At 40.3% G+C, this 26372-nt stretch overlaps 2 protein-coding genes across 3 annotated transcripts in view; one reads left to right on the top strand and one right to left on the bottom strand.

Annotated features, from left to right (window-relative positions):
* Positions 1–758: 758 nt before the first annotated feature.
* On the bottom strand, positions 759–7799 carry LOC5572853 (spermidine synthase). 2 transcript variants are annotated; one of them, XM_001660564.2, is made up of 4 exons: positions 7510–7799; positions 7302–7452; positions 1084–1681; positions 759–1025 (listed from the first exon to the last, which is right to left on the bottom strand). In XM_001660564.2, exons 2-4 carry the CDS (start codon positions 7427–7429, stop codon positions 891–893), a joined length of 861 nt encoding a protein of 286 aa, XP_001660614.1. In that variant the 5' UTR covers positions 7430–7452; positions 7510–7799; the 3' UTR covers positions 759–890. The 2 variants fall into 2 exon arrangements, with proteins under 2 accessions (XP_001660614.1, XP_021705917.1); XM_021850225.1 differs by lacking the exons at positions 7302–7452; positions 7510–7799 and adding an exon at positions 4060–4100.
* Positions 7800–11436: 3637 nt separating this feature from the next.
* LOC5572854 (GPN-loop GTPase 1) overlaps positions 11437–26372 on the top strand; it is a 28581-nt gene continuing 13645 nt past the window's right edge. Inside the window, exons 1-2 of the mRNA XM_001660563.2 lie at positions 11437–11763; positions 17856–18680. Of these exons, the coding sequence (XP_001660613.1) occupies positions 11556–11763; positions 17856–18680 (1033 nt within the window). The 5' untranslated portion in view covers positions 11437–11555. The remainder of the gene's footprint in view (positions 11764–17855; positions 18681–26372) is intronic.

Here is a 26372-nt window from a genome sequence, read left to right as displayed (position 1 = left end):
TACCTAACGCTAAAGCGGGAATCTTAATAGTAGTTTACGGAACAAGTTGCAGAATGATGATTTTTACAGCACGAGTCGTAAATTTATCCTACGAGGCGATAATGAGTAGGATAATTACGAAGAGTGCTATAAAAATCGAGTTCTGCAACGAGTTACGTACAACATTTTTTGCAATTTCGTAAAAGACCACTTGAGGGTATCAGAATCTATATTGGAATGTATTCACCATTGTTTTACAATTTATAAAAAAATGTGTAATGATTTATTACGCAACTCAAAACAGTTACGTAATGAGAAAGCGTTGCGTAATGACTATTCCCGCACTGCATACTTCAGTGAAGGAAAGTAAGCCGTTTCATGACAGATTGGCGTGATGAAAAACAGCCTATTACGATGACAAATTGCAAAAAGTATATTTTTTTTCGAAATAAGTTTAAACAATAGTTAAAACTCTTTTTACTATAAACCCACGATGAACCATCCTCCGTTTGATTTTTTTATATTTTTAAGTGAAACTAAATTGAATTTTCTTTCCAAAACAGTAGCAAAATCCAAAATCTATTTAAATTTCGCGAATTTATCACATTTGGGGTCATATTGATAAATTCGCACTGATAAAGTAACTTTTTTAGCACAAACAGAATGTCAAAACATATTTTCCTTTTAATTTTTTTAGGTTCATGAACTGACCATCAAACCTGTCGGCGAGCGGTTCTAAGCAAGCAAAATCATAGGACGTAATATAGAGTAACGAAAGCTTGCAACGTTTATATCGTGTATATTATAAATGTATATAAAATTTGCACAATAAGCAAAGAATAAAAGATTCCAAATTGATAGATACAACGAAATTGTACATTATTGTTCAACTAATCCCATTCGTGCGCACATCAGTAAAGCTTCTTGGCGGCATATCTTGGCAACGTGAATGCAGCCTTGTGGATATCCGTTGTATAGTAGCGCAATTTCATTTCGTCGATTTCCTCATCGGTGAATGTCTTTGCTGGTTCGTTCAGCTTGGTATTCTGAAATTACAGAAAGACATAAGTTTATATAAAGAACGCAGCTTTTTTCATGATCTACCTCATTTGAACTGGCGATGAAAAATCCTATTTGGCCCGTTGGGTAGGACGGCACCGATGCCACTCCGTATCCCACAACAGGGAAATGTTTCCTGCAGTGATCTAGTGTACTTTTAATGTGATCCATATCAATCCAGAAGGTGCCCCCCTGTGAGCAAATTATTCCGTTCGGTCGTAGCGCTTTCTTGGCCAAAGCGAAATACGATTCCTGGAAAAGTGACTCGGCAGGACCAATCGGATCGCTACTATCCGTGATGATAACATCGAATTCGCCTTCCCGCTGCTTCATGTACTCGAAACCATCACCAATCGTAAGCTTCAGCTTTGGCGAATCGAATCCACATGCCATGAAGGGGAGATATTTTTTCGACAGCTCAACCACACGGTCATCGATTTCCACCTGGTGAACCTCTTCCACTAGTGGATGTTTTACCACTTCCCGGGCAACGCCTCCGTCTCCTCCACCGACGATCAACACCTTCTTGGGGTTCGGATGGCAGCACAGTGGAAGAAACGAAATCATCTCCTGGTAGGCGAACTCATCCCGTTCCGTACATTGAATGATACCGTCAAGAACCAAGACGATGCCATGGGAGTAGCTATAAACATAATTAGACAAAAGTTACACGATGTAAGGAGTTGCCAATAGACCACGTGATTCTATTAAGAAGGGATGTCTAACAAAAGATCATGATAAACCACGAGAAGGAGAGGGTTTCTACGTGGTTTTAGTTACAGTTTTCTTTAACCCGCATGAAGCTTTTTCAGGCGTAGCGGTAAATACTAGTCGCAAGAATATGTTTTCGAATCTTCTCCCCCTGGGTTCGAATCTCGTCAGTCGAGGATCTTTCCGGGATAGAAATGTTCAGGGCTGGTAACGACTGAGTATCTAAAATATAAGAGCTTTAGAGACCTCATGCTTGAAAAAGAGATCGAAAATTAGTCACCGATAATAGGAACAGAAAGAGATAAAAAAGAACCAATAAAAACTAATCAAAAAGTGTTAAAAAGAAGTCCTCAAAAAATTCTATCAAAAAATTCTGAAAGGTGAATTCCTTGTTACTTAGTCTTCTTCTTTTTTGACATTACGTCTCCCCTGGGGCAGAGTCTGCTTCTCAGCTTAGTGTTCTATGAGCTCTTACACAGTTACCAATCATCTGGGGATGATGATTGATGATCGGCTTAAGGCTCAAGAATCCACCATTCAATCATCAGCAATCATCAAAAACGAAAAACCAGTTTTTTTGTTCAAATTTAAAGGAATCCCCATAAAAATCATTGCTATCCAGATAGCCAGTGTAATGCAATGATAGATTTTCTTGAACGTTGCTAACATTTTGAGCAAAAAAACTGGTTTTTAAAAGTTGTAAAACGATGAAGGTTATTTTCCTCTTAATTTCAACAAACATATAGACTATATCTGGAAAAAGCGGCGAAGGTAATATCGGCGTTATCCCGGCAAACGACTCGTCGATTAAAAGCAGCAAGAAGTGACAACATCGATCATCAGATATGAAGGTGAGGCTTTCTTCAGCTAATAACTGTGAAAGTGCTCATAAGAACACTGAGCAGAGAAGAAGGCTTTGCCCTAGTGAGGACGTAATGCCAAACAGAAGAAGAAGATATGGAGGTCCAGCATGGGTGACTGCACTGAAGACCGAAATAAACGAGATCGATGTAAGGTACCGTGGGGCAAGTGGGTAATGGAATTCGCATAGTTGAGATTCTTCCAATTCTAGAGACTTAAAATTGAAACAAATGAGGTTGTGTATATTTTTTAGCTTGACTCCCACCATATATAAGCAGCATGCTGAAATTGATTTTTATGAAAAATTGAAGAAAAAAATACAGAAAAAGTTTTTGAAAAATGTCTTCTTACTTTTCACTTGCCCCAAAAGTGGGGCAAGTGGAAAGTTTACCGTTTTGAACAATAAATTCAAAAACTAAAAGTTATATTCACGATTTCTATTAGCTTTAACACTTGTTAAGGCTTCCCAATGAACAATAACATAAGTAACATGTAAACAAAGAAAATGTTATTCTTTTCACTTCAATTTTCTTCTGTTCAGTTATGTTAGTTGAAATGATTCAAAAACATTAAAACTGCAACGTTTCCAATGTTTGTTCTTACAATATAGGACAGCAATTGCATTTCTGCTCTGTAGAATTTCCACCGCTCGTTATTTGTTTTTGAGAAAGTCAGATATGACGTCGGATAACTCTTCGGGAGAAATCAAACGGAATCCTTCAATAACGTATTTAGGGTCTTTTTTATGTGGATAGACCTATACCCCATTTTTATGTTTTGAACTAGCTTTACATATACATTCCACGAGATTTCCGTGTGTTCTCTAATATTGCAACTTTTCAGTCAACGTCTTCCTTTTAATTGGCTGCCCGAAGTACAGCCTACAGACATACTGATATTGTAATGTTTGGCAATATCTTTTAGAGAATTTCCATGATTTCTAATAGCTTTTAACGCTTGACTACAGTGTTTCTTGAATTTTCAGCACGTTATGTTTTTATATGATAATTGCGAACCATGTTTACTTATGGCGACTTAAAGAGAAAACACAAATTCAATCTCTAATGATAAACTTTTCACTTGCCCCACCTGATAAGAAAATTGTCGGTGTTTAAATTTAATTATTTTTAGGTCTACGTCGAATTAATTCTAAAACTTTGTTTATTGCAGTTTGAAACTGTCACAGAGGACAACTAAGAAGTGGTACAGGAAATTATTTTCCGCAACTTTTTTCCACTGAAAATATTAAAATAAGATTGTACGCCGCCAACTTGTTACGCAGTAACAGTTGACAGGTTAACTATTTTTCACTCTATTATGCAATAATGGCTGAAAAATCTCAGAAATCTCTTACCTATCGTAATGTTCTCAATGGCCTCAAAGGTTTACGCATGAGTTTAAAACGTTAATTCACATATTCAGTAAAATATATCAATTGTTTTCACTTACCCCATTTACCCACTTGCCCCGCGGTACCTTATAGGTTGATGGCTATGCGAATTTCAAGTTCGTAGCGCACCATCTCATCGGAGGCAGTCTGTATGATAGCAGGGATCATAGCTATCAGCCTTCTTATCGAGGAAAATAGCGAGTGCTGCAGGGACCGCCACACAAGAGGAGTTCGAGAAAGAGTACGTGCTGACACCACCAGGAAATGGCAACACCGGTGTGGTTAAGCTCCGACTGGCAGATAGACACATCGTCTTATCCCAAGTACATATGTAGATGTGGATAAGAAGACACGATGTCAATACTTGCACAGGTTCGGCCACACAAGGTCGTCATCGTGTCCCGAGTGCATCAACACGGGAGAAATTCCGGAGCATGTAATTTTTGCATGCCTGCGATTCGATTTGGAACGAGAGGAGATGAAAGCCATTCTTGGTGACACTTAAACGTTGACAATGTCATCCAACTGATGTGCAACGATGCGGCCCCGGTGGAACTTTGGCCGTATGCTAACAGGAAAGGGAGGTTTGCTCTTGCAACCCTGGAGCGTCTGTACTCCAAGTTAGAAGCGGCTCACAACAGCGTCTGTTCCCCATGTCAGGGACGGCTGATCATCGTCCGAGTGCCAGAGAAGGACTCTAAGATAAACTGCGCACTATGGTTCTCCGAACATCTACACGGAGAAATCAGAGTACCCAAAAAATAAGTTCTTTTTACTCAAATTTAGGTAAACTGCATTTAGTTTTTACCCACGGTTGGGTTGTTTTGCCTCTCTCGCAACAGCAATGTTGTCAAAAACAGAGAGAGATGCACCGACCCAGCGTCGAAGTTCAATGGAATAAGCCAAATTTGGCTTCTTTCGAGTTTACTAGTGATCCTATATAGAGAGATACGCGGAAGAAAAATGGAAATATTTGGCAACAGACCAGCAGTGCTGATTTTGCTCGGCGTCGAGAACAATATTGTAACACGGACATGACTTCATCATCGCTAAAAATATTATTTTGTTTCGTTATAGATCTTTGAGCTACACATTCAAACCAATAAACAGCCCAAAAAATCAACAACTAAAAATCGCATTGAAAAAAATTAAAAAAAGAAAAATATTTCTTTTTTTTTTGCTTCATGCAAAATTACTTTTACCGAAATAATTTCAAGTGGATAACATTACTCCTCAAGAAAAGTTCAAAACAAACATAACGCATGTTCGTTTGGCTCACACTTTGACAGCTCTCGCTGCTCGATTGGCTCACACTTTGACAGAAATGTCAGCTTCCGCGAATCTCTCTTATAAAGGATTTCTAGAGTTTACCTAAGAGTTTATTCACAAATTTCATAACGCCTTTTCGACACCCACCCACTTCCTTGTAACGCTTTTTGTAGGAACATTTTACAAATACTGTATGAGCCGTAACAGCACGAGGACACCCACCCACCCCCTTCAGCGTTATGAAACTTGTGAATGGGCCCTAACGTTAAGTTGTTTTGACCCATCACGGAGACTTCGACCCGAGATGTTCAGGGATAAGGATGGGAGCATTTTGACGGATGACCCTGAGGTGATCGAAAAGTGAAGCAGCACTTCGACGAACACCTGAATGGCGCTGAGAGCGCAGACAATGAACGACGAGATGCCGGAGGAAATGCCTTCGTCAGTACTGCGGACGATGGAAGTCAACCAGCCCCCACTTTGAGGGAGGTTAAGGATGCCATTCACCAGCTCAAGAACAATAAAGCTGCTTGTAAGGATGGTATCGGAGCTGAACTCATAATGATGGGCTCGGAGAAGCTGGCCTTTTGTCTGCACTGTCTGATAGGCACAATCTGGGAAACAGAACAGCTACCGGATGAGTGGAAGGAAGGGGTAATATGCCCCATCTACAAGAAAGATTGTGATGGACTTTCGTGCCTGTTGTTAAATATTGCGCTAGAAGGTGTTATGCGGAGAGCCGGGCTTAACAGCCGGGGAACGATTTTTACGAGATCCAGTCAATTGTTTGCTTCGCGGATGATATGGACATTGTCGGCCGAACCTTTTGAAAAGGTGGCAGACCAATACACCTGCCTGAAACGCGAGGCAGCAAAAGTTGGGCTGGTGGTGAATGCGTCCAAGACAAAGTACATGCCAACTGGAGCGGCCGAGTGCAACAGCGCTCGCCTAGGTAGCAGTGTTACGATAGACGGGGATACCTTCGAGGTGATCGACGAGTTCGTCTACCTTGGATTCTTGCTGACGGCTGACGTTAGCCGTGAAATACGGAGGTGCATCATCACTGGAAGTCGGGCCTACTATGGCCTCCACAAGAAGCTGCGGTCAAAAAAGATTCACACTCACACCAAATGTACTATGTACAAAACGCTCATAAGGCCGGTAGTCTTCAACGGGCATGAAACGTGGACGATGCTCGAGAAGGACCTGCAAGCACTTGGAGTCTTCGAACGTCGGGTACTTAGGATGATCTTTGACGGTGTGTGACGGCGAAAGATGGACTACGAGCTCGCCTAACTCTACGGCGAACCCAGTATCCAGAAGGTGGCCATAGCTGGAAGGATACGATGGGCAGGGCATCTTGCAAGAATGCCGGACAGCGACCCTGCAAAGATGGTGTTCGCTTCAGATCCGGTCGGTACAAGATGGCGGGGAGCGCAGCGAGCTAGGTGGGCGGATCAAGTGCGTATCGATTTGGCGAGTGTAGGGCAGAACCGAGGATGGAGAGATGCGGCCACGAACCGAGTATTGTGGCGTAAAATTGTTGGTTCAGTGTTATCTGTTTAGATGTTAATGATGAATACCGGATATGTTTCTTCAGGAAAATCTGATATAATATTTGAGGGCATCTAAGAAAATAATAATCTTGGAACACGCCTTATTAGTTGTATAGATTACACGCAAGATTACTCGTATATTTTGAGAAATATCTCAGAAAAACATTCTGTATGTAATGACAAACTAATGATGAATAAATATTCACCTAAATAAGGCTCACTAAATTTACTTTCCAAGCATTCCAGATTCTTGTGTTTTGACCGGTTACTAAACATTGACCTTCGAAGATTGATAGACAAGCTACTAATCTCAATGTTGTGTCAATGAAAGCAAAAGCACATAGAGTTGGCCTTATCACCAAAATGGGTACACAGCGATTGATACTCTTGAATCTCACTAAATAAGCCGCCACGTGTTGGAATGATTAAATCACTTCAAAGAAACCCGTTTAAACACTCTATAATTACACACTTACGTATCCAACAATTTAATATCCTGGAACTTGGAGCGCTCTTCGTGGAGAACCCTTTTCACCTTCAGCGAAAAGCATTGATTCGGCCATAGCTGTTCCGAAATTTCGCTAAACCATTCGCTTGGATTCATTTCTGGGGAAGTCTAGAAAATAACTGAAAACCAAATGCTTATAAATTTAATGGTAAACCATGGTTATCATTAATTCTTACCTGAAATTCAACAGAAAGTAACTTAATACGTCAAAAACACGTTGAATATCACTGATTACAAGATTACGGAAACAAAACCAAACAGACTTTACCGCTTGCTGGAAGCAAACTGTAGTTGTGTACGCGAGTGTCGATCGTTTGGATTCGTCGGCTTCTCGTGTTCTGTAGGGCAAGAGGACCAATTTAGTCTTCATGGAGGTATATTGGCCATATAGCTTGTTTCATCTATTTATTAGGCTCTTGTATTATTTTTCTTACAAGTAAGCACCTCTGAAGCGTTTAAAATTATTAAAATAAAAAAAGTTATAGTTTCAAAACAAACTTCAGAATCAGAATAATTTTGGAAATAAAAAATAATAATAAAGGACAAAGACCCTATTCCAGATCAGAGCTTTTGGCGTCGTGCACAGGAACCGATCAATTTTACTGTACAATGTTACACCGTCATGTTCACCTACAGAAATTAGATAGATTTTTAGGGTTATAGACAGGGATCTGGAAGATTTTGAAAATTTGTCTGGAAAAGTCTGGATTGCTTATATCGTATATGGAGAACCTTACAAATTATTTACAAAACCTTACAAATTCATTTCAAATTTTATCTGGATACTCCAGATTTTTGTAAAATGGGGCCTCAAAAATCTGGAATATTCCAGACAAATCTGGAAGGTTGGCAACGCTGGTTATAGAGGAGAACATTGGTGACGTCTCGAGAAATTCTTCTTTTCAGCCCCTCTTTCATCACTCTAATGTCGTTTTGGTTTTTAGGAACTGGGTCGGTGATCAACACATAAATAAACCAACGTCAAGCAAAATGTGGTTCGATCGAACCTGAACCGGGTTGGGGTTGAAACTGTGATTCAGAACGGGTTGCGCCAGTTCCAACCTAGGTTCAAAAACGAATTCGACATAAGTTGACTGTCCTGCTCTTTGACATTCACTGCTGGAATTTTTTGGATTTTTCATATGAAGTTGACATTCAATGCTGGATTTAGGTTGTTTAATAATGAAAAAGTTACAATATTTCCTAGCTCGATTGAAGGAGCACATTTTTCTAAGGGCCTGCTCACAAATTTCATAACGCCAAAAATGTCCATTTTTGACACCCACCACTCCCTCGTAACGCATTTTGTTTGAATATTTTTCAAATTTTGTATGAACTGTAACAACTCAAAGACACTCACCCACCCCCTTCAGCGATATGAAATTTGTGAATCAGCCCTAAGTATAACACAATTTTATTGCACTTTAATATCTAAATTTTGACATTATAACTGATTAATGAATATTTCAGTCTGTATAGACACAATGACATTTCAATTTACGTAATGACAGCTCGTCCCGTAGCATAATTTGTACAGTTATAATTCAAACGTGTTTTCTATACTAAGGGTGTGAACCGTTTCACCGATTCATTTAACTTTTAATTAAAATTTGACCGCTCGATAGTTATTTTCCCTCCGGTTAAAAATAACCCTTCTCTGAAGCATGGTAAAACTTGACAGTTCGAAAATTATTTTATGCTCCCGTAAATTTGAGAATAACCAATCATCTGTCAACTTTGTTCTACTCGACTGTCAAAGCTCAAATGGGTCGACTGCGAAGTTCAATTTAAGGGGCTATCCCCTGTAAGACCCCTTATGAATATTCGCCACAAGGAATCGTGTTGAAATTCATAAATTTGCCTTATGAAAGCAAAATACGAAAACAAAAAATGTTTGCGCGGCATCCTGGAATCTAAGCAAGAACCTTGCGATCGATAGGCCCTTGCGTATACCACGCGCATATTGACGCCTTGATGTGGAGTGATGCTAGAACGATACACAAAGCGCTCACATTGCAATAATCATTCTACCTTTCATAAGGCAAAATGTATATATTTAGATAGTCCTGTTCGCTGTGTGTAGGTTCAGCCTTCAAACACTTTATTTGGAGCCCATCTGGCTATCTTGAACGAGTGAAGAACTAGCCAAATGTGTAAAAATTCACGTTAATAAAGCCACAGATAACAGATGTTTATGCTAGAACGAAAATTTTCTGAAAACCTATGTAAATATTCAAATTGAAACTCCTTGCAATCACTAGCGCCGCCACACAACAAATTGCGTCAATAAGTGGTGAATATCAGTATCTTGAAATATTTCATATTCACCACGGTCATCGTCATGGGAACTTAGCGATGACAGCGCCACCACAATGTTGCTACTTGTATTGCCATTCAAAATGACCATTAATTGGCTTACACAGTTTTACAAACGGACTTCAACGTCTGTTATCTGTGGTAAAGCAAAATAAATGAAAGTGAATCAGTGTAGCGGTTCTCTTCCACGGAGAAAATGAAGTACTCAAATTTGGGTTCTTCTAACCCAACTCGGCACCTTCGTGCGTTACCCCAAATTTGAGTAAATACCCTAGTACTCAAATTTGAGTAGTTGCACCAAATTGAGGCAGTAGGTTATTTTTACCCAACGTAACCTTTGGTAAAAATACTTAAAAATAAGTAGTTTTCGAAGCAAAATGCATCTGTCATGATTTTGTAATTTATTAGGAGAAACAGAATTTAATTGTAGTTTTGAAACCATTTATTTTCCTTCGTTTTGAAGCTGCATTATTACCATTTATTATTTATTGAAAAACTCAGTATTGGATTATCGTGAAATTACAACTATTAACAAAATGAATTAAATTGTATGTAAAATAAGTTGACGAACGTCGAAGTTTTTAGTTCACTATGTGGAGGAGCATTTTAGTTTCAGTGCGCCTCGGTAGGGATCCAATGCAGCAGACGATATCATTGCCCGGAGCGTTGGTGGACCATGCCCGAGGGATGTTGGCCTGGAAGTGCTGGAGTAATGCGCCAATGCGAAACGCGTTGTACTCAGTGTAAGTATTGAGCTCTTGTACTTTCTGCGCAAAACAAGATCCGGAGGATGAGAAATCGGTACCAGAGCCGAAACCGGTGCAATTCTTGAGTCAGCTTACAGCCACTGTTGTTGGAATGGGGTGGCTATCGGGAACCGCACAAAAAATTCATCGGAGAAAGTGACTTCTGGGTTGTGCCAATCGTGTACAACAAACAAATATCTGAAAAAGAATGAGATCGTTTGACATTATTTTCATCGGTGAAAGTTATGTGAAATATTTACCTTATATTCCAGTATATTTGCTGGTCAGCTCCCCGAGTTTTGCACAAAACAACGTCAGGAACACTAGTGCAGCTTCAATTAATACAACTTGAACAAAATTTTAGTTTTTCTTTACAAATTTTATTAAAAATATTAAGAAAATGACGTTTACGTCTTACACTATTGATGACTTGTCTAGAATGACCATTCCAAAATGGCTGTTGCGTTTTTTCATCCAAATTTGAGTTTAAACTACTCAAAGTCTAGAACGCAGCCTAAATTACATGCGTTGAGTTATTTCTACTCAACTTTGCGTTTTTTGAGTGTTTGGAAAATTAATGAGCGATTTTCATTTATATGATTGAAACATTTACAGTTCTCTAACATTGATGGGATTGCAATTTCAGAGCGATTGCAAATACGTTGAATGACTAATTTCGTTTAAAATAACATTTTGTATTGAACAGATGAAAAATTGAACAAGTTTATTTATACTCAAAATTGAGTTTTCGTTGAACAACTCAAAAGTTGGGTAAAATTTACGTATTTAGCAGAATGAAAATCACCCAATTCTAAAGTTCCACAGTCTTTACTTGATTTTGAGTATAAAAAAACTCAATTTTGAGTACTTCGTTTTCTCCGTGTCCGTTCTCTCCCTCTGTTGTGGAACATTTCTATTGATCCATATCGTAGCCGGTGTAATGGTTGAACCGCTTGAAACCCAAACCCACTTACTGCCGCAGCCAGTCGGTAAAATTAGTTTGACATTTCGCTTTGCTCTTTCTTCTGTGGGTAAACAGAGCAGATTCAGTTTAAACAACGCGTGCTTCTCGTGCGGGCCGCTTATTTACTTTGGTGCTTGTTTTACGTGCCGGTCAAATTAATACCTTAATCGATTTCTAGTGTAGAAAACCAATCTTAATGTCTACCACCAGCCAGAAAATGGACACAGACGATGGACCTTCTTCCCAAGCAACCAAACCCATCTGTTTGATAGTGCTGGGAATGGCGGGATCCGGTAAAACCACTTTCGTACGCAAACTAGCGCAATATAAACACGACGAGCACAATCCCTATCTCATTAATTTGGACCCTGCGTGTCGGGAGGTACCCTATCCGGCGAATATCGGTGAGTAATGGATGCGTAACGGTTAGATGGGTTCCATAACATTCTCCAGAAAACCATTCCCTAGAATTTCGCTCCCCAAAATGCACCATTCGTCCAGAAATCTATATACAGTGGTCGAATTTCGTATTTGTACAGGGCACTGTTTTAACATAAAGTTTATAAAAAAAACGATCAAATAATGATTTTTTAAATTTAAAATACTTCATCAATAATGTAGGTCATAGGTGTCATCTATTATTCGACATTCATAAACACTGTTTCCATTTCCTTTCGTCTTTGGATAATGGAAAAATATTGTATTAATGTATAAAATTGACCCAACTCCATACCCAAAACTAAATTCCAATGCTTTATATGATTACTTCAATCCTTCTCCACGTTGTTCAGATGTAGAGTAGCGTACATTTGAATAATTATTAAGTGGACATTATTGAAACTTAAGTTAAACTATGAAACATTCCAAAATATGCTCCTGTTTTGCAATTTATTGATTTTATAATACAATTACAACATTACTTGAATAAGTTGAGCTGAAGCGCATTTATATACTTTTAAACTAGAATATATCTTGTTTTTTTTATAATTTTAAGGATGGTTTGCGACTGACAAGAAAAGGAATCACCTATTTCGATGCGTGGAAATTTTCTTCCCAAAAATTGTCCAGAAAATCACATTTTTATGATCGTAGTTGGAGAAAAGCACTAATTTTCGATCTACAAGAATTTTGTGACAATTTTCGGATTTCCATACAAAGTAGGCCAAAATCGTATGGATGGGTCGAAAATTAGTGCTGGGTCCTACGCAGTTGAGAAGAAATTTCAAAAAAGGCTCTCTGTAGAAAATTTCTTGACCCATTCAGTCAAGTAATTTCTTTACTTTTCTTGAACGAACAACATAACATTTCTATTAACGGCCACGATCACAGGGTTTGACGGTGCCAATGTAGAAGGTGCACCATAATAATATTCGTCTGTGAAACATATTACCTTCCCAATACTTTGGCACACCTCTAACGGTTAATGATTTTTATGAAACGGCTGCATTCAGGCGGAGGATCTGTTAATATGTTCGGCATATTATCAGGTCCTCTTCGAACGGAGGGGGGACCGCCAGGGCTCAGTAGTTACTTATAAACCAGTGCTGGTTGTTGATGGTTCAGTTCGTTTACACGAGCTGTAGTATCCTTTGTACTAATCAATAATGATGGTTAAGTTTCGAAGCCAACGTGTGTTCAATCGTTTTATAATGCAACATAAGAATGTGTGTTTGGTGAAACTCTGCGTACACTCGTCGTTAAAAAAAATAGTGATTGTGACGGTGCACAATGATGTTTGAAAAAATGCATTGTGATGAAAATGGCATTGGAAGTGGTTGTGATAATTTTTTAGGTATACAAATAATAATTATATAAACCCTACTAGATTAACAATGGCCATAATAGATTTTGCAATCATTTCTCTGATGATAAACACTATGGCCTAGTTCTTCACACATGTTTGATAAAAGTTTTTATAATGACAGCGAGTGCAAAAGAATGGATCGAAGTGATTTTTTTTAATGTAACTTTCTTGATCGTAGTTTGAACAGTTTGAATGACTCTACAGCAACATAAATAATAAAAAAATAATTCAATATCTTTTAATTAAGTAACTAAGTAGTAATGATAACAGATGTAAATGATAATAACATTGAATTTATATGAAAATGGTGTGATGTAATTTTGATGAAATTTTTTTTAAGGCACTCTGTGCTCGTGGCCACTACTGTGCCGGAATCAGCTGATCTGTAGCTTCTTCTTTACCGATACAGATCTATTTTTAATTTATCTATATTTACATCTACACTCTCTCCTACTCTTTTTACTCTCACACCGAGCAGGTAGGAGATAGCTCTGCTGTTAGTGAGGATAGTTGCCTGCGAAGAGGGTCAGTTTGTCTCAGTCACCATCTAATACTGACGGAGGATGGATGTGCTCCCCAAAGCACGGTCCTCCGTGAGGCGTCTTCTGGTGGCTGGACGGGTTTTTTTTTTTGTGGAGGGGCTGGGAATCGAACCCATGACCTTACGCTTATGAAGCGAAAGCGTAAGCTCAAGGCTACAGACTCCCCTATTTGATGAAAATGTATAGTTGTGATAATGAAAAATGATATACCTAATGGATAATATATCTGAAGTCTGAAAGTTGATGAGTGATATTCGGTGGTATACGTGATAGTGTCGATAGTGAGTGATGAAATGAAATGGGAAATGAGGACCTTTTAATAAAACTATTTCGTACTTCACTTTAACCACTCTAGTAGCATTTCGGGCCTTTTTTTTTTTTTTTTTTTTTTTTCCTTCTAAGCAATGGGGGGATAATCTGCTCAACAGACTCCGGACCGAGGTCCAGGAGTGTGGGGTTGGGGACCATTTACTACGTACAAGCAGTAAACAGGACTACACCCCCGACCCACTAAACCATTTCCATTGCCGCCAAACCCTTCGTCTCTCCGGGACCACCAAGAAGGCATTGCTTCGGAGAGGGGCTATTGCACATCGCATCCTCCAGGTTAGCTGCGTAGCCATGCAGCAACGAACATCGATGACACGCTTATGGGGGTCCACCAAGGTAGCATGCTGGCGCATTGCCAGCTTCCCGGGTGGTCCTCACCTCCCGTTGTCCGCTGAAGGCGGGCAGGGTCGACCACTAAGCCCGCGCCCAGCTGCACCGCAGGTATCAAGAACTGATACTGCGGGCTTCGCAATTTGACCTACTGAAGGCTCAGGCCCTATCAGCTAGCACGAGCTGGGATTGCTGACGAAGGGGCCTCCACCTGCCCCGAACAACCAGAGGCTCGTATCCACCCAGTAGGCCGGCGCCACGACAGCAGCGCTACCAGGATGTTCTCCCCGCGGCCACTTAATCGCTGTAAGGGTCGATTTCGACCGTAGGGCACCGGTATGACCTACGTAGCCGACTGCGAACCCTTGGACCACCTGTTGATTAGCGTCTGCACTAGTCACTCCTCGAGTCCACACGCCACCTCCTTTGGAGTTCCGAGACGATGTGGGTGATAGCCGATGAAACGGCATTCCAGCCAAACTCGTCTGCACACATCCTCTGGACCAAATTGTCCGGAGTCGTGTCCCGACCGCATGTGGCAAACATGCGGTCACGCATTGTGCGGAAACGCGGGCACACGAACAAAACGTGTTCCGCCGTTTTCCTCTAAAACCTGCACAAACTGGACATTCGGGAGAACCCGCATGACCGAAACGGTGTAGATATTGTCTAAAGCATCCATGACCCGAAAGGACCTGTGTTAGGTGGAATGTTAGTTCCCATGGCGCCTATTGACCCAGATATCTAACCTCGGAATCAACCTGTGAGTCCACACTCCCTTGGTGGAACTGTCCCACGCACGCTGCCATTTGACCATGGAGGCCAGTCTGGCAGTCCTGCGTATGCCTCTTGTGCCGCGCATTTCGAAGCACTCTATGTCTTCCATGATAAGGATACCAATAGGCATCATACCGGTGATGACACAAAGTGCATCGTGTGACACGGTACGGTACGCGCTCGCAACCCTCAGGCACATTAGCCTATAAGTACTCTCTAGCTTGCTACGGTAGCTATCGGTACTCAAAGCCGTGCCCCAAGCCGGGCCACCATACCTCAGTATGGACGAGGCGACACTGGCCAGAAGCTTACGCTTGCTGGCGTACACCGCAGAGCTATTGGACATCATCCGGGACAGTGCCACAATAGCTGTGGAGGCTCTCTTGCAGGCATAATCGACATGGCTACCGAAGGTAAGCTTGTCGTCGATCATCACCCCCAAGTGTTTGACGGAGCGCTTCGAAGTGATTGTGCAGTCGCCTACACTGATCACCGCTTGCTGCGCCGACTTTCGGTTGTTGACAACAACAGCCTCCGTTTTGTGGTGAGCCAATTCCAGTTTCCTGGAGCTCATCCACTCCTCCACAATTGCGATCGAGTGGGCTGCAGTCAATTCCACTTCTTCGATCGATTCACCGTAGACCTCCAGCGTAATATCGTCGGCAAAGCCAACGATGACCACACCCGCCGGGAATTTCAATCTCAACACCTCGTCGTACATGACATTCCATAACACCGGACCCAGGATGGAACCTTGCGGGACTCCTGAGGTTATGTGAAAGCACTTCCGACCCACCTCTGTGTCATAGACTAATACCCGATTCTGGAAGTAACTTCCGAGAATCTTGTACAGGTACTCGGGTATCCCCAGACGCAGGAGCGCATCAGCAATAGCCGCCCAACTGGCACTATTAAATGCATTCCTTACATCCAGAGTCACTACTGCGCAGTAGCGAATACCCCTCCTCTTACGCTGGAGTGCTATCTCAGCGGTTTTCTTAACCGCCAGAATAGCGTCTACAGTGGACCTCCCTTTCCGGAAGCCGAACTGGTTGCCTGAGAGACCATTTACACCCTCGGTGTACCTCGACAGTCTGTTGAGGATGATCTTCTCGAGCACTTTCCCCACCGTGTCAATCAAGCAAATTGGTCTATACGCCGACGGGTCACCGGGTGGTTTCCCCGCCTTTGGCAATAGTACCAGGCTCTGCCTCTTCCACGCATCTGGAAATACTCCCTCGTCCAGGCATATCTGCATAGCAGATCTGAACATACCGGGAGCCTCCAAGATTGCGACTTTGAGGGCCAGGTTTGGAACTCCGTCCGGGCCTGGTGCCTTCCCCATGCTTAGGGATTTTGCAATCCCTACAAGTTCCTCATCAGTTACTCTATCCTCATCACCAGCCCCAATCCCCGGCTGTCCTACAAAAGGAGGCCATGGGCTAGGGTTGTGGCGCGGGAAGAGCCCCTCGATGATCCCCTCCAGCATCTGTGGAGACTGCTCCGTAGGAGCAATTGCACCTCTTGTCTTCGCCATTACGATCCTGTAGGCATCACCCCACGGGTTCGCGTTGGCACTCTGACAGAGTCCCTCGAAGCAGGCCTTTTTGCTTGCCCTTATCTCAGACTTCAGCGCGACTTTGGCAGCGGTGAACACCGCCCGTCGTTCTTCACGCTCCTGCTCGGTACGTGCTCGCTGCATCCGTCTCCTGGCCCGTAGGCAGGCACGGCGCAGGTTCGCAATAGCTTGAGTCCACCAGTATGTCGGTGGTCTCCCATTCCTAGGGTGGACTTTTCTAGGCATGGTCGCATCGCATGCACGCATTTCGGGCCTTATCATAGTTTGATAGTAGTCTGAACTACTAGACTGCAAAACTACGGTAAGGGCTGATTGCTGCTAGGGTACACAGTGACCATTTGAGCAACATTGCTTAGGATCGTCTTTGTGATGAACGCAATAGAGGCTTATAAAAGCAAATGCTGGGAAGGGGCTTAGGGCAGATTAAAAGTGCCAGTACTACCCCTATCGCTACCGACCAAAAAAGAATATAAAAGTTTTTGTTGAACTTCCTTCATTTCGGCTGAGCTTTTCATGCAATTGAAGAATTTCTACTTTCTTGTAGAAAGGTGTCATTATTTCCGAAAACTCGAAACCTGCAGTTGGTATTTGGAGCTACTCTCACGCGGCTGCTGAAGGCTATGAATCCTCTCGCTGGGCAGGTATTTCCGATAGGATTCCAGGTCCGTCACTGCTGCCGAAGGGTCCAGTCCATATCGAATGGGAGACCTTCAGATGCCAATTTCGGACGAATGCTGGTCGCAGTAAAGCCGTCCACGCATACATTCTCTTGTTGATCGTGCATGTACGCGAGAAACAGTCGGACGACGTCCATGATTTTCGGGTCACGCAGTCGAGCTTTCGAGAATCGACCGTCGCCCTCTGTTGATTGCTACATTAAGCGCACAATAGGTGGTCAAAAACTTCCAAACAGATATTAACTTTTATTATCAACATTATATGAAAGCAAACATTCTGTAATACAAATCAGTTGCATTTAAACAATATATTTTACATTACTGTTTTTCTATGCATTCTTTGGCGCTTCCTTTGGTGGTTCATATTGCCCCGATCACCCCTATACAGTTTTCTGGGGAACGGTACATTCTAGGAACGTTAAAGAATCAGATTAACTAACAATTGTATTCACCGTAGATGTTCGAGATACCATCAACTACAAGGAGGTTATGAAGCAGTATAAACTTGGACCCAACGGAGGGATCGTCACTGCATTGAATCTGTTCTCCACCAAGTTTGGTAAGGTGATAGAATTGGTCGAGAGGACCCAGGACAAGCACAAATATTGCGTTATCGATACACCTGGGCAGATAGAAGTATTCACGTGGTCAGCGTCCGGCACTATCATCACGGAAGCTCTTGCAACTGCATTCCCTACGGTTGTCGTCTACGTGATGGACATAGTTCGATCTGCGAGCCCCACCACCTTCATGTCCAACATGCTGTACGCATGTTCCATTCTGTATAAAGCCCGGCTACCGTTCATAATTGTGTTGAACAAGATTGATGTGCAAGAGTTTGATTTCGCCATCGAATGGATGCAGGACTTTGAATCGTTCCAGGAAGCACTTGAAAACGAAACTACCTATGTCAGTAATCTAACCCGTACAATGTCCTTAACGCTGGACGAATTCTACCGGGACCTCAAAGCTTGCGGTGTGTCATCCAAGACGGGCATCGGATTTGGGAAGTTTTTTGAACTGGTCCAAGAGGCGGCCAAAGAATACGAAAGCGACTACAAAGCCGAATACGACAAACTACGGGAGGAAAAGTTAGCTGAACAGAAAAGAAAAGACGAAGAACAGTTGGCAAAGGTCACCCAACAAAGTAAAGGGCAGGAAGTGCCGTTGATAAATGAACTGAGCAGCGGTCGTGAGAGAGCAGACATATACCTGAAACATCCTGGTAATGAAAGTTCGGAAGACGAGGAAGGACATGAAGATGATGCTCCAGTTTGCCCGGGTGAGTGTTTTGAATCATTGTAGTCCCTTTAACACAGGAAAAGTATTAGTCAGAATATACGTCTATACAGACATCATATATGTTGGCTTTTAATAATGCAGCATTTCATATCTCTGTATCGAGTTATAGAACCATTATGAAAGACAGTTTTCATATATTGCGCTTTTCGGTAATCCAATCCGCATGGTTATTAAATTAAACAAACGTTCCGTTTTCGTCAACAAAATGTTCCGTTTTTATAAACACACAAAAATTGAAATTTTTATTTTTTTTAAATTGCGTAGAATATAAACTCGAAACTTACTTTGACGCAATTCAAATGTTTTTCAATATCCTCAAGGTTGATTTAGTGTTGAGCACCTACGATTGGTAGGTATCAAGTCTGATACGATTCAATAAGGTTTGACTCCTTCCTATCCGCTTATCAATTAGAGTTTTCAAACTAAGCATGGGCTGTTGGACAAAATTGACGCATGCTTTAATAGTCGAAAGCTGATCTGGCCACGTCCAAGCAACAACTAGAATTTGTGATTAGTTGAATACTTAAGAGAGTTACAGAGACCTCTCCTTTTCCTTACATAACATGTAATCATAGAATTTTCGATATGAATGTGATAGGAATAAATTAAAGAATGTTAGGGAAACGGCAAGGGACATGATCGAGTTTAATTTATTTTTGATAAGACTATAAACCCCGTCATATTGTGGACATAATCTTTTATCTATCAAACTCGATAGCATTGTACAGGTTATAGCAAACAGCTATTGATTAGGTCCTAGAGTCCCAGAGCTACTTGGGCACTTTCATAATTCACTTTGACATGGGAAGTTTTTATCGGACGAGTTTTGTGAAACTTTGCAATAAGAAGCACTTCAGTAAGACGCATATTGTGGCCAAATATGAGCTCAGTAGCTCTTCCCAAATTTACTAGGATCTTGATCTTTGAGCAGACACGCACCCCTTCTCCACATGCACACCAAAAAGTTAATTAAGAGCCTTATACCAACTGCAATACGCTTATTCATTAAACTCAATAAAAAAGTTTCTAAGCAAAAAGTTCTAATTTATTGATGCTTTTGATTAATTGATTTAATATTAATTTTACTAAACAAAAAACTAGAACTTCAGTTTAGTTTAGAGCCAGCCTATTCGCGATCAAACGCTAAGCTAAAAGGCGAAGGTGGCGCTGTTCTAGAATAGCGATTAGTGCAATTCCAGTCGAAGTTGGTAGTGATAAATTTAGAAGGAAAATCCCCACAAATATATTAATTATAAGATTTAAGCAATTTAAAGTACAGGAAACCGTAAATACTCATTCGAGTTTGCAAAACTTTCGCAACATAACCCCACATTCAATCGCCAATCGGGTGTAGCCAAAAATGCAAAAAAAAATGTACCTTGGCAAAAAAAAACTGTCAGTTAATAAGTGTGGAAGTGTTTTTAAGAACACTTAGCTGAGACGAAGGCTCTTTCTCAGTTGGGATGTAATGCCATCAGAAGGCCGGCTCCAAAGGCACGTTCCCCACCAGTTGGGAGATTTGTGCCAAAAAAAAGTTGTTTCTTGTTGAATATTTCTTGAAAAAAAAAATGATCTGCTTGACCCATCTGTTTCCTCTAGTCTACACCAACACAATTGGGGCACGCAGAAGATTCTGAGTGCCCGAACCTATGCAGGTACTGCCTATAGCAACCATGTCCTGACAAAAACTGCGTCAGGTGAAAATTCACTTTCGCATGGTTTCATTTGTACCAATCTAACACATTTGGTATTAGCGGATAAATGCATCTACCGTTAGTTGAGTTATCCCATTCCTGCTGTCAACCTCTGAGTGTTGCCTCTTTACATGAGTTGTGGACTCCTCCGGTACCTCTTTGGTTGAAGCAATGAACATCTTCCTTGATAATGAGCCCGATGGGCGTCATCCCGGCAATGATGCACACTGCCTTTCTAGAAACCGTTCGGTATGAACTTGCTACTCTTAAGCACTATCCAGCTTTTTACGCTAGCATGCCATAATATTTGAATCACCCCTTTCTGACATTTCTTGCCTTCACTACATTTTTTTTTATAGTTTGATCACAGCAACCTTTTGATGTTGACGAACGTGTTTCCAGGAGACAATAACATTTTCAAGAAATTTCATAGCTTATGGACCAATGCACGAGTTCACTAATTTGACGTTTGAGCGGTGCCGAATTCACTAGTTGCCATAGTCACGTAAATAACACGGCACCGCTCAAACGTCAGAAAGTGAACTCGTGCATCGGTCCATAAATACATTATTTTGTATTTTTAGCTCAAATTATTGTTTATTTTAGGTGGCTGAAAGAGGATTACTAGTTATCAAATTGAAAAACTGAGTTATGGATTAGTTGCAGAAACAATAAACCAGAGATGTACCGAATAGTACTATTCGGCCTTCGGCCGAATACCGAATAGTTGAATTATTATTATTCGACCAAACGAATATTCGGCCGAATATTGACTCAATATTCGACCAAACAAAACCTTAATATTCGGCCGAATAACAACCAAATTTCTCAAAAACTACATTTTCAATCTTGGATTAAAACAGAGAATCTACGGAAAGCTTCTACGATGAAGAATTGAACGGAGTATGAGTGGAAATGAATGATCGACTTCTTAAGCTTTTAAAACCGTTTGACAAAATTACAAAAATCGTTAGATCTAAGGATTTTTATGTCTGATATTACAAACTAAGCTACCTGGGCTTGGGATTATATTTTCCAGGGAGCGATGACTGACTTGCGCTCTCATTGCCCCACCAAACGCTGCAAAATGAAAAAATGAAAATGAAATTTCAGATAATCTTGTTATTATTCGGTCACTATTCGGCCTATTCGGCCGAATAAAGCATTTCATTATTCGGCAGACCGAATATTCGGCAAAATCATAATAATCGAGATATTCGGCCTGCCGAATATTCGGTACATCTCTACAATAAACGCTTTCAGCAAGATTTGTTGAGTCATATCAATGATTGACAGAGTGCATAAAACTTGCTCCATTAACACAAAAAAACCATCTGAGCCAGGTTTGTAAGCCGATAATTTTAATTAATTATCCAGAAAACTGATTAAATTTGTCATTGATTGGCAATTGATACTGTTAATTTGAATAGGAATGAAAGGCAGGTTATGTGTTATTTGTAACTTTCGGATCCATCGTTACCTATAATATTACAATTCAATATTCATGTGAGAATAGAAATAACATTAGGGGTCATCCAAAACTGACGTTCATCATTTAGGGGAGGGGGGAGGGGTCTGTTTTTTTTCCTTCTTACACTCAAAAAAATCCAAACGTCATTGCTACGTGAAAAATCACGTAGATCATTCCAAATTCGTTTTACCTCCACTTCACCTGACTAACATAAAGATCACTAAACCATTCATAACCACCAAATAGTGACTCGGTAATGTTTACTGAGGTTACCTATAGCGCTCACGTGGAATTCACGTAGGTGTCTGAGTTCATTTTGATATTTGCATAGTGTACGTACATTCGGTGTTGAGTTCAAATCCTAAGATGGCGCCCGCTTGATTTTTGAAAAACTTTAGAAGCTGCTGCTGCTTTAAACATTGTGTAAGATTGATTTCAAGGTAAATATGCTTTGAATGCCGAAGAATCCCAGCGTTACTTCATATTTTATACGTGATTTATAACCTCTACCAATTCTAGCACGCGAAGGCTACAACAAGGAAGACCAAACTCACAAAATTGGGGAAACAGGATTCAAAATGCTCAGATTGACAATAAAAATATCACAATCTTTTAAGTTTGTTTACATTGGGAATTAGTTTTCTTCCAAAGGCTATTAGAAATAAGATTGGTCTTTATTACAGTTAAATTTAATGCAAAACCATCTAGGTCCTATTGAAACGCTTCGTAAAGGCTACCGGAAAATCCACGTAGCTCTTACGTTTAGCGACGGTGGAATGGACGAAGTTCAAAAGTTCATGCGTTCATTCTGGGCTACCTATGATTAACGTAAGAGCTACGTGGAAAGTGCGATGGAAAAAAAATCACGTATGTTTTCACGTAACAATGACGTTTGGATTATTTTGAGTGTAGCAATGGGTTTGGGGACCATTTACAGGGTGGCCACCGAATCGGGAAAAGCGGGAAAAAGAAGGGAATTTGAATTCACCGGGAAAAATACGGGAAAACCGGGAATTTGAGATGATCACCGGGAAAATCATTCTGAACGAATATCTTCAAGCTTCTAATCTACATATTACTAAAAATAAGTTGTAGAAAGTTGATATGGTTGATAGTATTGCCATTAGGCATCTGCAATCTTGGACAAATAATATTTAAACATTAATGATTTAATTTCGTGTACAATTTTGCTAGACTAAACTTCTTAGAAATGTTTCAAATTGGTTGGCAATGTTTCGAAATATTTCATGATTATTTTTATGTCACTTGGGCTTGATTGTTTTTTCTCTAACTTATCCGACTCAAAAATTTGAATCAGAGTTTGAAAACTTCTTGCAGAAGTTTTATGGATTCAAAAATATTGGATTCATAATTTTGATTAGTTTCTGAATAATAAATTAATAAAATAGGATATTTTTTAAAGCAATGTTTTATCTATAAGAGCTTCTACTGTATCATTAGTTCGACTAAAATAAACTAAATCATTTAAAAATTGAATAACTAAGGTGAGATACATGCTTCAATATATGCGGCTTTGTTTCATCCTTAAGGCCGATTTGCTACTGACAAGAAAAGGAATCGCCTATCTCGATGCGTGGAAAATTTCTCCCAAGAAATGGTCAAGAAAATCACTTTTTTCTGATCGCAGTACGCAGTTGAGAAGAAATGTCACTTCAAAGGGGGCTCTCTGTAGGAAATTTCTTGACCCTTTCAGTCAAGGAATTTCTTTACTTTTCTTGAGCGAAACAGCATGCTTACCTTAAACTTTAGTGAATTCTTCATTTTTATGAAGAGGAAAAAAACCGAAAGATGTAAAAAATGGGCATATCTATATAAATTTAAATTGAAGGGTGTTTGTATGTCACGAGTTGGCTTGGGAGCAAGCCAATTTGTTTTGCTCAAGGGCTCCGACGTGTTTATGTGGAATGACATATTCTAAAATCCTGCGAGAAAGTTGAAAAATGGGAAACGGGGTTAGAAGCAAAGGGGTGTAAGTGACAGAAACCTAGTTTTGAGGACATCGACTTTGATTTTTTTTTTCATTCCATACTAATTGTGCAGGAGCCAAAAAACAAGCCAATCTCCTATGAAATAATATTATTTTTCCTATTTGACAGAAAAATTACCTAACAAACCGTCGAAAAGCTTGAACAAGAATTTTTAGTATATTCGATTTAAAAACCGACCCTCAATGAAAAACCGAGAAAATTTTGAAAATTATACCGGAAAAAAGCGGGAATTTCAAAATGGATATTTGGTGGCCAACCTGCATTTACTACATGCAAGCAGTAAACAGGACTACACCCCCGACCCACTAAACCATTCCCATTGCCGCCAAACCCTTCGTCTCTCCGGGACCACCAAGAAAGCATTGCTTCGGAGAGGGGGGGGGGGTCTACGAAAGTGTGACAGTACATGAATTAGGTATTGGAAAAAGCGTGACAGAGGGGGGAGGGGTGGTCTAGAAATCCCGAAAAACGATGGACGTCATATTTGAATCGACCCTTAGGCTCAGGACTTTTCAGCCAATTCGATCACAAATACGAGTGAGATGGTACTGAGTCGCCCGTTAAAATTGATTAAGATTGCGAGAATATAGCGCACGGCTGCTTGCCAGGGACCTTAAAAATTCAAATAATGGCATTGCTCAGAAAGCTGGTTTCCTTGCAAAGCTTCCGGTTTGTAGCGAGTCAAGCAAAATGTTTGAACTTTAATTTCTCGATAGCCAATTGATTGAATTGCCTTGCTTCCGTAGAAAAACGCGCAATTCTCACATTTGTAAGTTTACACAATCCACACCTAAAAGTCCGACTATCCGAGAATTGTATGATAACTCGTTCACATCAGGAAACTTCTAATGGATCCTTATTATTGATTGCCTAAAAACATAAGAAATAATTGGGATAACAAGAAAATGGTTATGTCAATATAGAAAGTTTAATACCGTTTTGTCTCAAATTTCGAACAGACTCATATTCCGAACACTCGGTTTTTATATGGTGATTTGGTTGAAATGTTTCGCTGAAATATGTCACCAAATAACAAGGAAATGGCAGTCAATTGGAATTCAATTTTAACGTCTCCAATATAATTTATACCGCGGGAGTAGTGATGATTCTCTAGTTTGAGACCAGTAGAACAAGCTCAGATCAATTTATTTGCGAAATAAATCATTTGAATATGATTTATTCGTGCTGTTCGGAATTTGAATCAAGGTGTTCGGAATATGAGACAGAATAAACACAGCGTTCGGCATTTGAATCAAAATGTTGTTCCATACTTTTACGTAAAAACAATACTAAAACTAATTAAATCAACATGATTATTGGTACATCCAACAGCTAACAGTGAGACTTTGCGAAGAAATTAAAATTTAAACAAATATCAGCCAATTTATGCCAATCAGATGGATTTGAAGTCACTGTTGGCCTTAAGTGTCCGAAATATGAATCAAATCGGTACGAAGATATTGCTGCTGCAAAACACATCGAGTAAAAATGAATGACATTTCAATCCACAACATAAAATCAGTGCTAAGACTTAACTATAAAATATGTACACAAGAAATGTCAAAATTAAATCACCCCTTGTTGATTTATAGCTGGCGTAAAAAGCTGGATACAGTCAGTGACATAAGTTAGTAACCAAATGCTGTTTTTCTATACAAAATGCTCAAGTTTGGGGTGCTATATCTCAGCTTCTGGTAGTCCGAATTTGCTGAAATTTGGAGAACGAACTACAAATAACTTAAAGTTTTGCCTGTAAAGGAATTATTACATTGCAGTCATTTTCCATAGAGTTTTGGAAGGTTGTTCAAAGACAAAAGTAAGTAACCGAGAGATTTTTTAATTTAATTCGAAAACGGTAAGTCTTGGGAAGTTGGTGTGTTCTGCAAATTTGTGTGACTTCCGAAAATCAACAACTTTGTTAAACAAACCAACAACCCACAACTTACCGTTTTCGAATTAAATAAAAAAGTCTCTCGGTTACTTACTTTTGTCTCTGAACAACCCTCTGAAACTCTATGGAAAATTAGTGCAATGTAATAATTCCTTTACAGACAAAACTTCAAGTTATTTGTAGTTCGTCATCCAAATTTCAGCCAATTTGGACTACCAGAAGCTGAGATACAGAACCCCAAACTTGAGCATTTTGTATGGAAAACAGCATTTAGTTACTAACTTATAGCCCTGAGATACCGGTGTAGGCAAAGAAAGCTCTCAGTTAATAACTGTGGAAGTGCTCGTAAGAACACTAAGGTAACTACTCTTCTTCTTGGCATTACGTCCTCACTGCGACAGAGCCGTCTTCTCAGCTTAGTGTTCTTACGAGCACTTCCACAGTTATTAACTGAGAGCTTTCTTTGCCTACACCGGTATTGCGGGGAAATTCAAAAATTTGGATAGGCTCGCGGAAATAACGCGCAGTGGGCTATCTCCGCACAGAACAAAAATCACATAGTGTGCGTTGAAGTCTGAATGTAAAAAACATCAATCAATCACTACTT

Source organism: Aedes aegypti, chromosome 3, assembly GCF_002204515.2.
Source record: "Aedes aegypti strain LVP_AGWG chromosome 3, AaegL5.0 Primary Assembly, whole genome shotgun sequence".
In the NCBI taxonomy this organism is placed as follows: Eukaryota; Metazoa; Arthropoda; class Insecta; order Diptera; family Culicidae; genus Aedes; species Aedes aegypti.
The sequence above is the reverse complement of the archived record's forward strand: the minus strand, read 5'-3'. Positions and strand labels throughout refer to the sequence as shown.

Coding starts and splice junctions, on each gene's coding strand:
- LOC5572853 (XM_001660564.2), bottom strand. CDS start 7,429: ATGAATCCAAGCGAATGGTTTAGCGAAATTTCGGAACAGCTATGGCCG. Junction 1,682..7,301: donor GATATTAAATTGTTGGATAC/GTAAGTGTGTAA, acceptor TTATGTTTATAG/CTACTCCCATGGCATCGTCT. Junction 1,026..1,083: donor TCATCGCCAGTTCAAATGAG/GTAGATCATGAA, acceptor CTGTAATTTCAG/AATACCAAGCTGAACGAACC.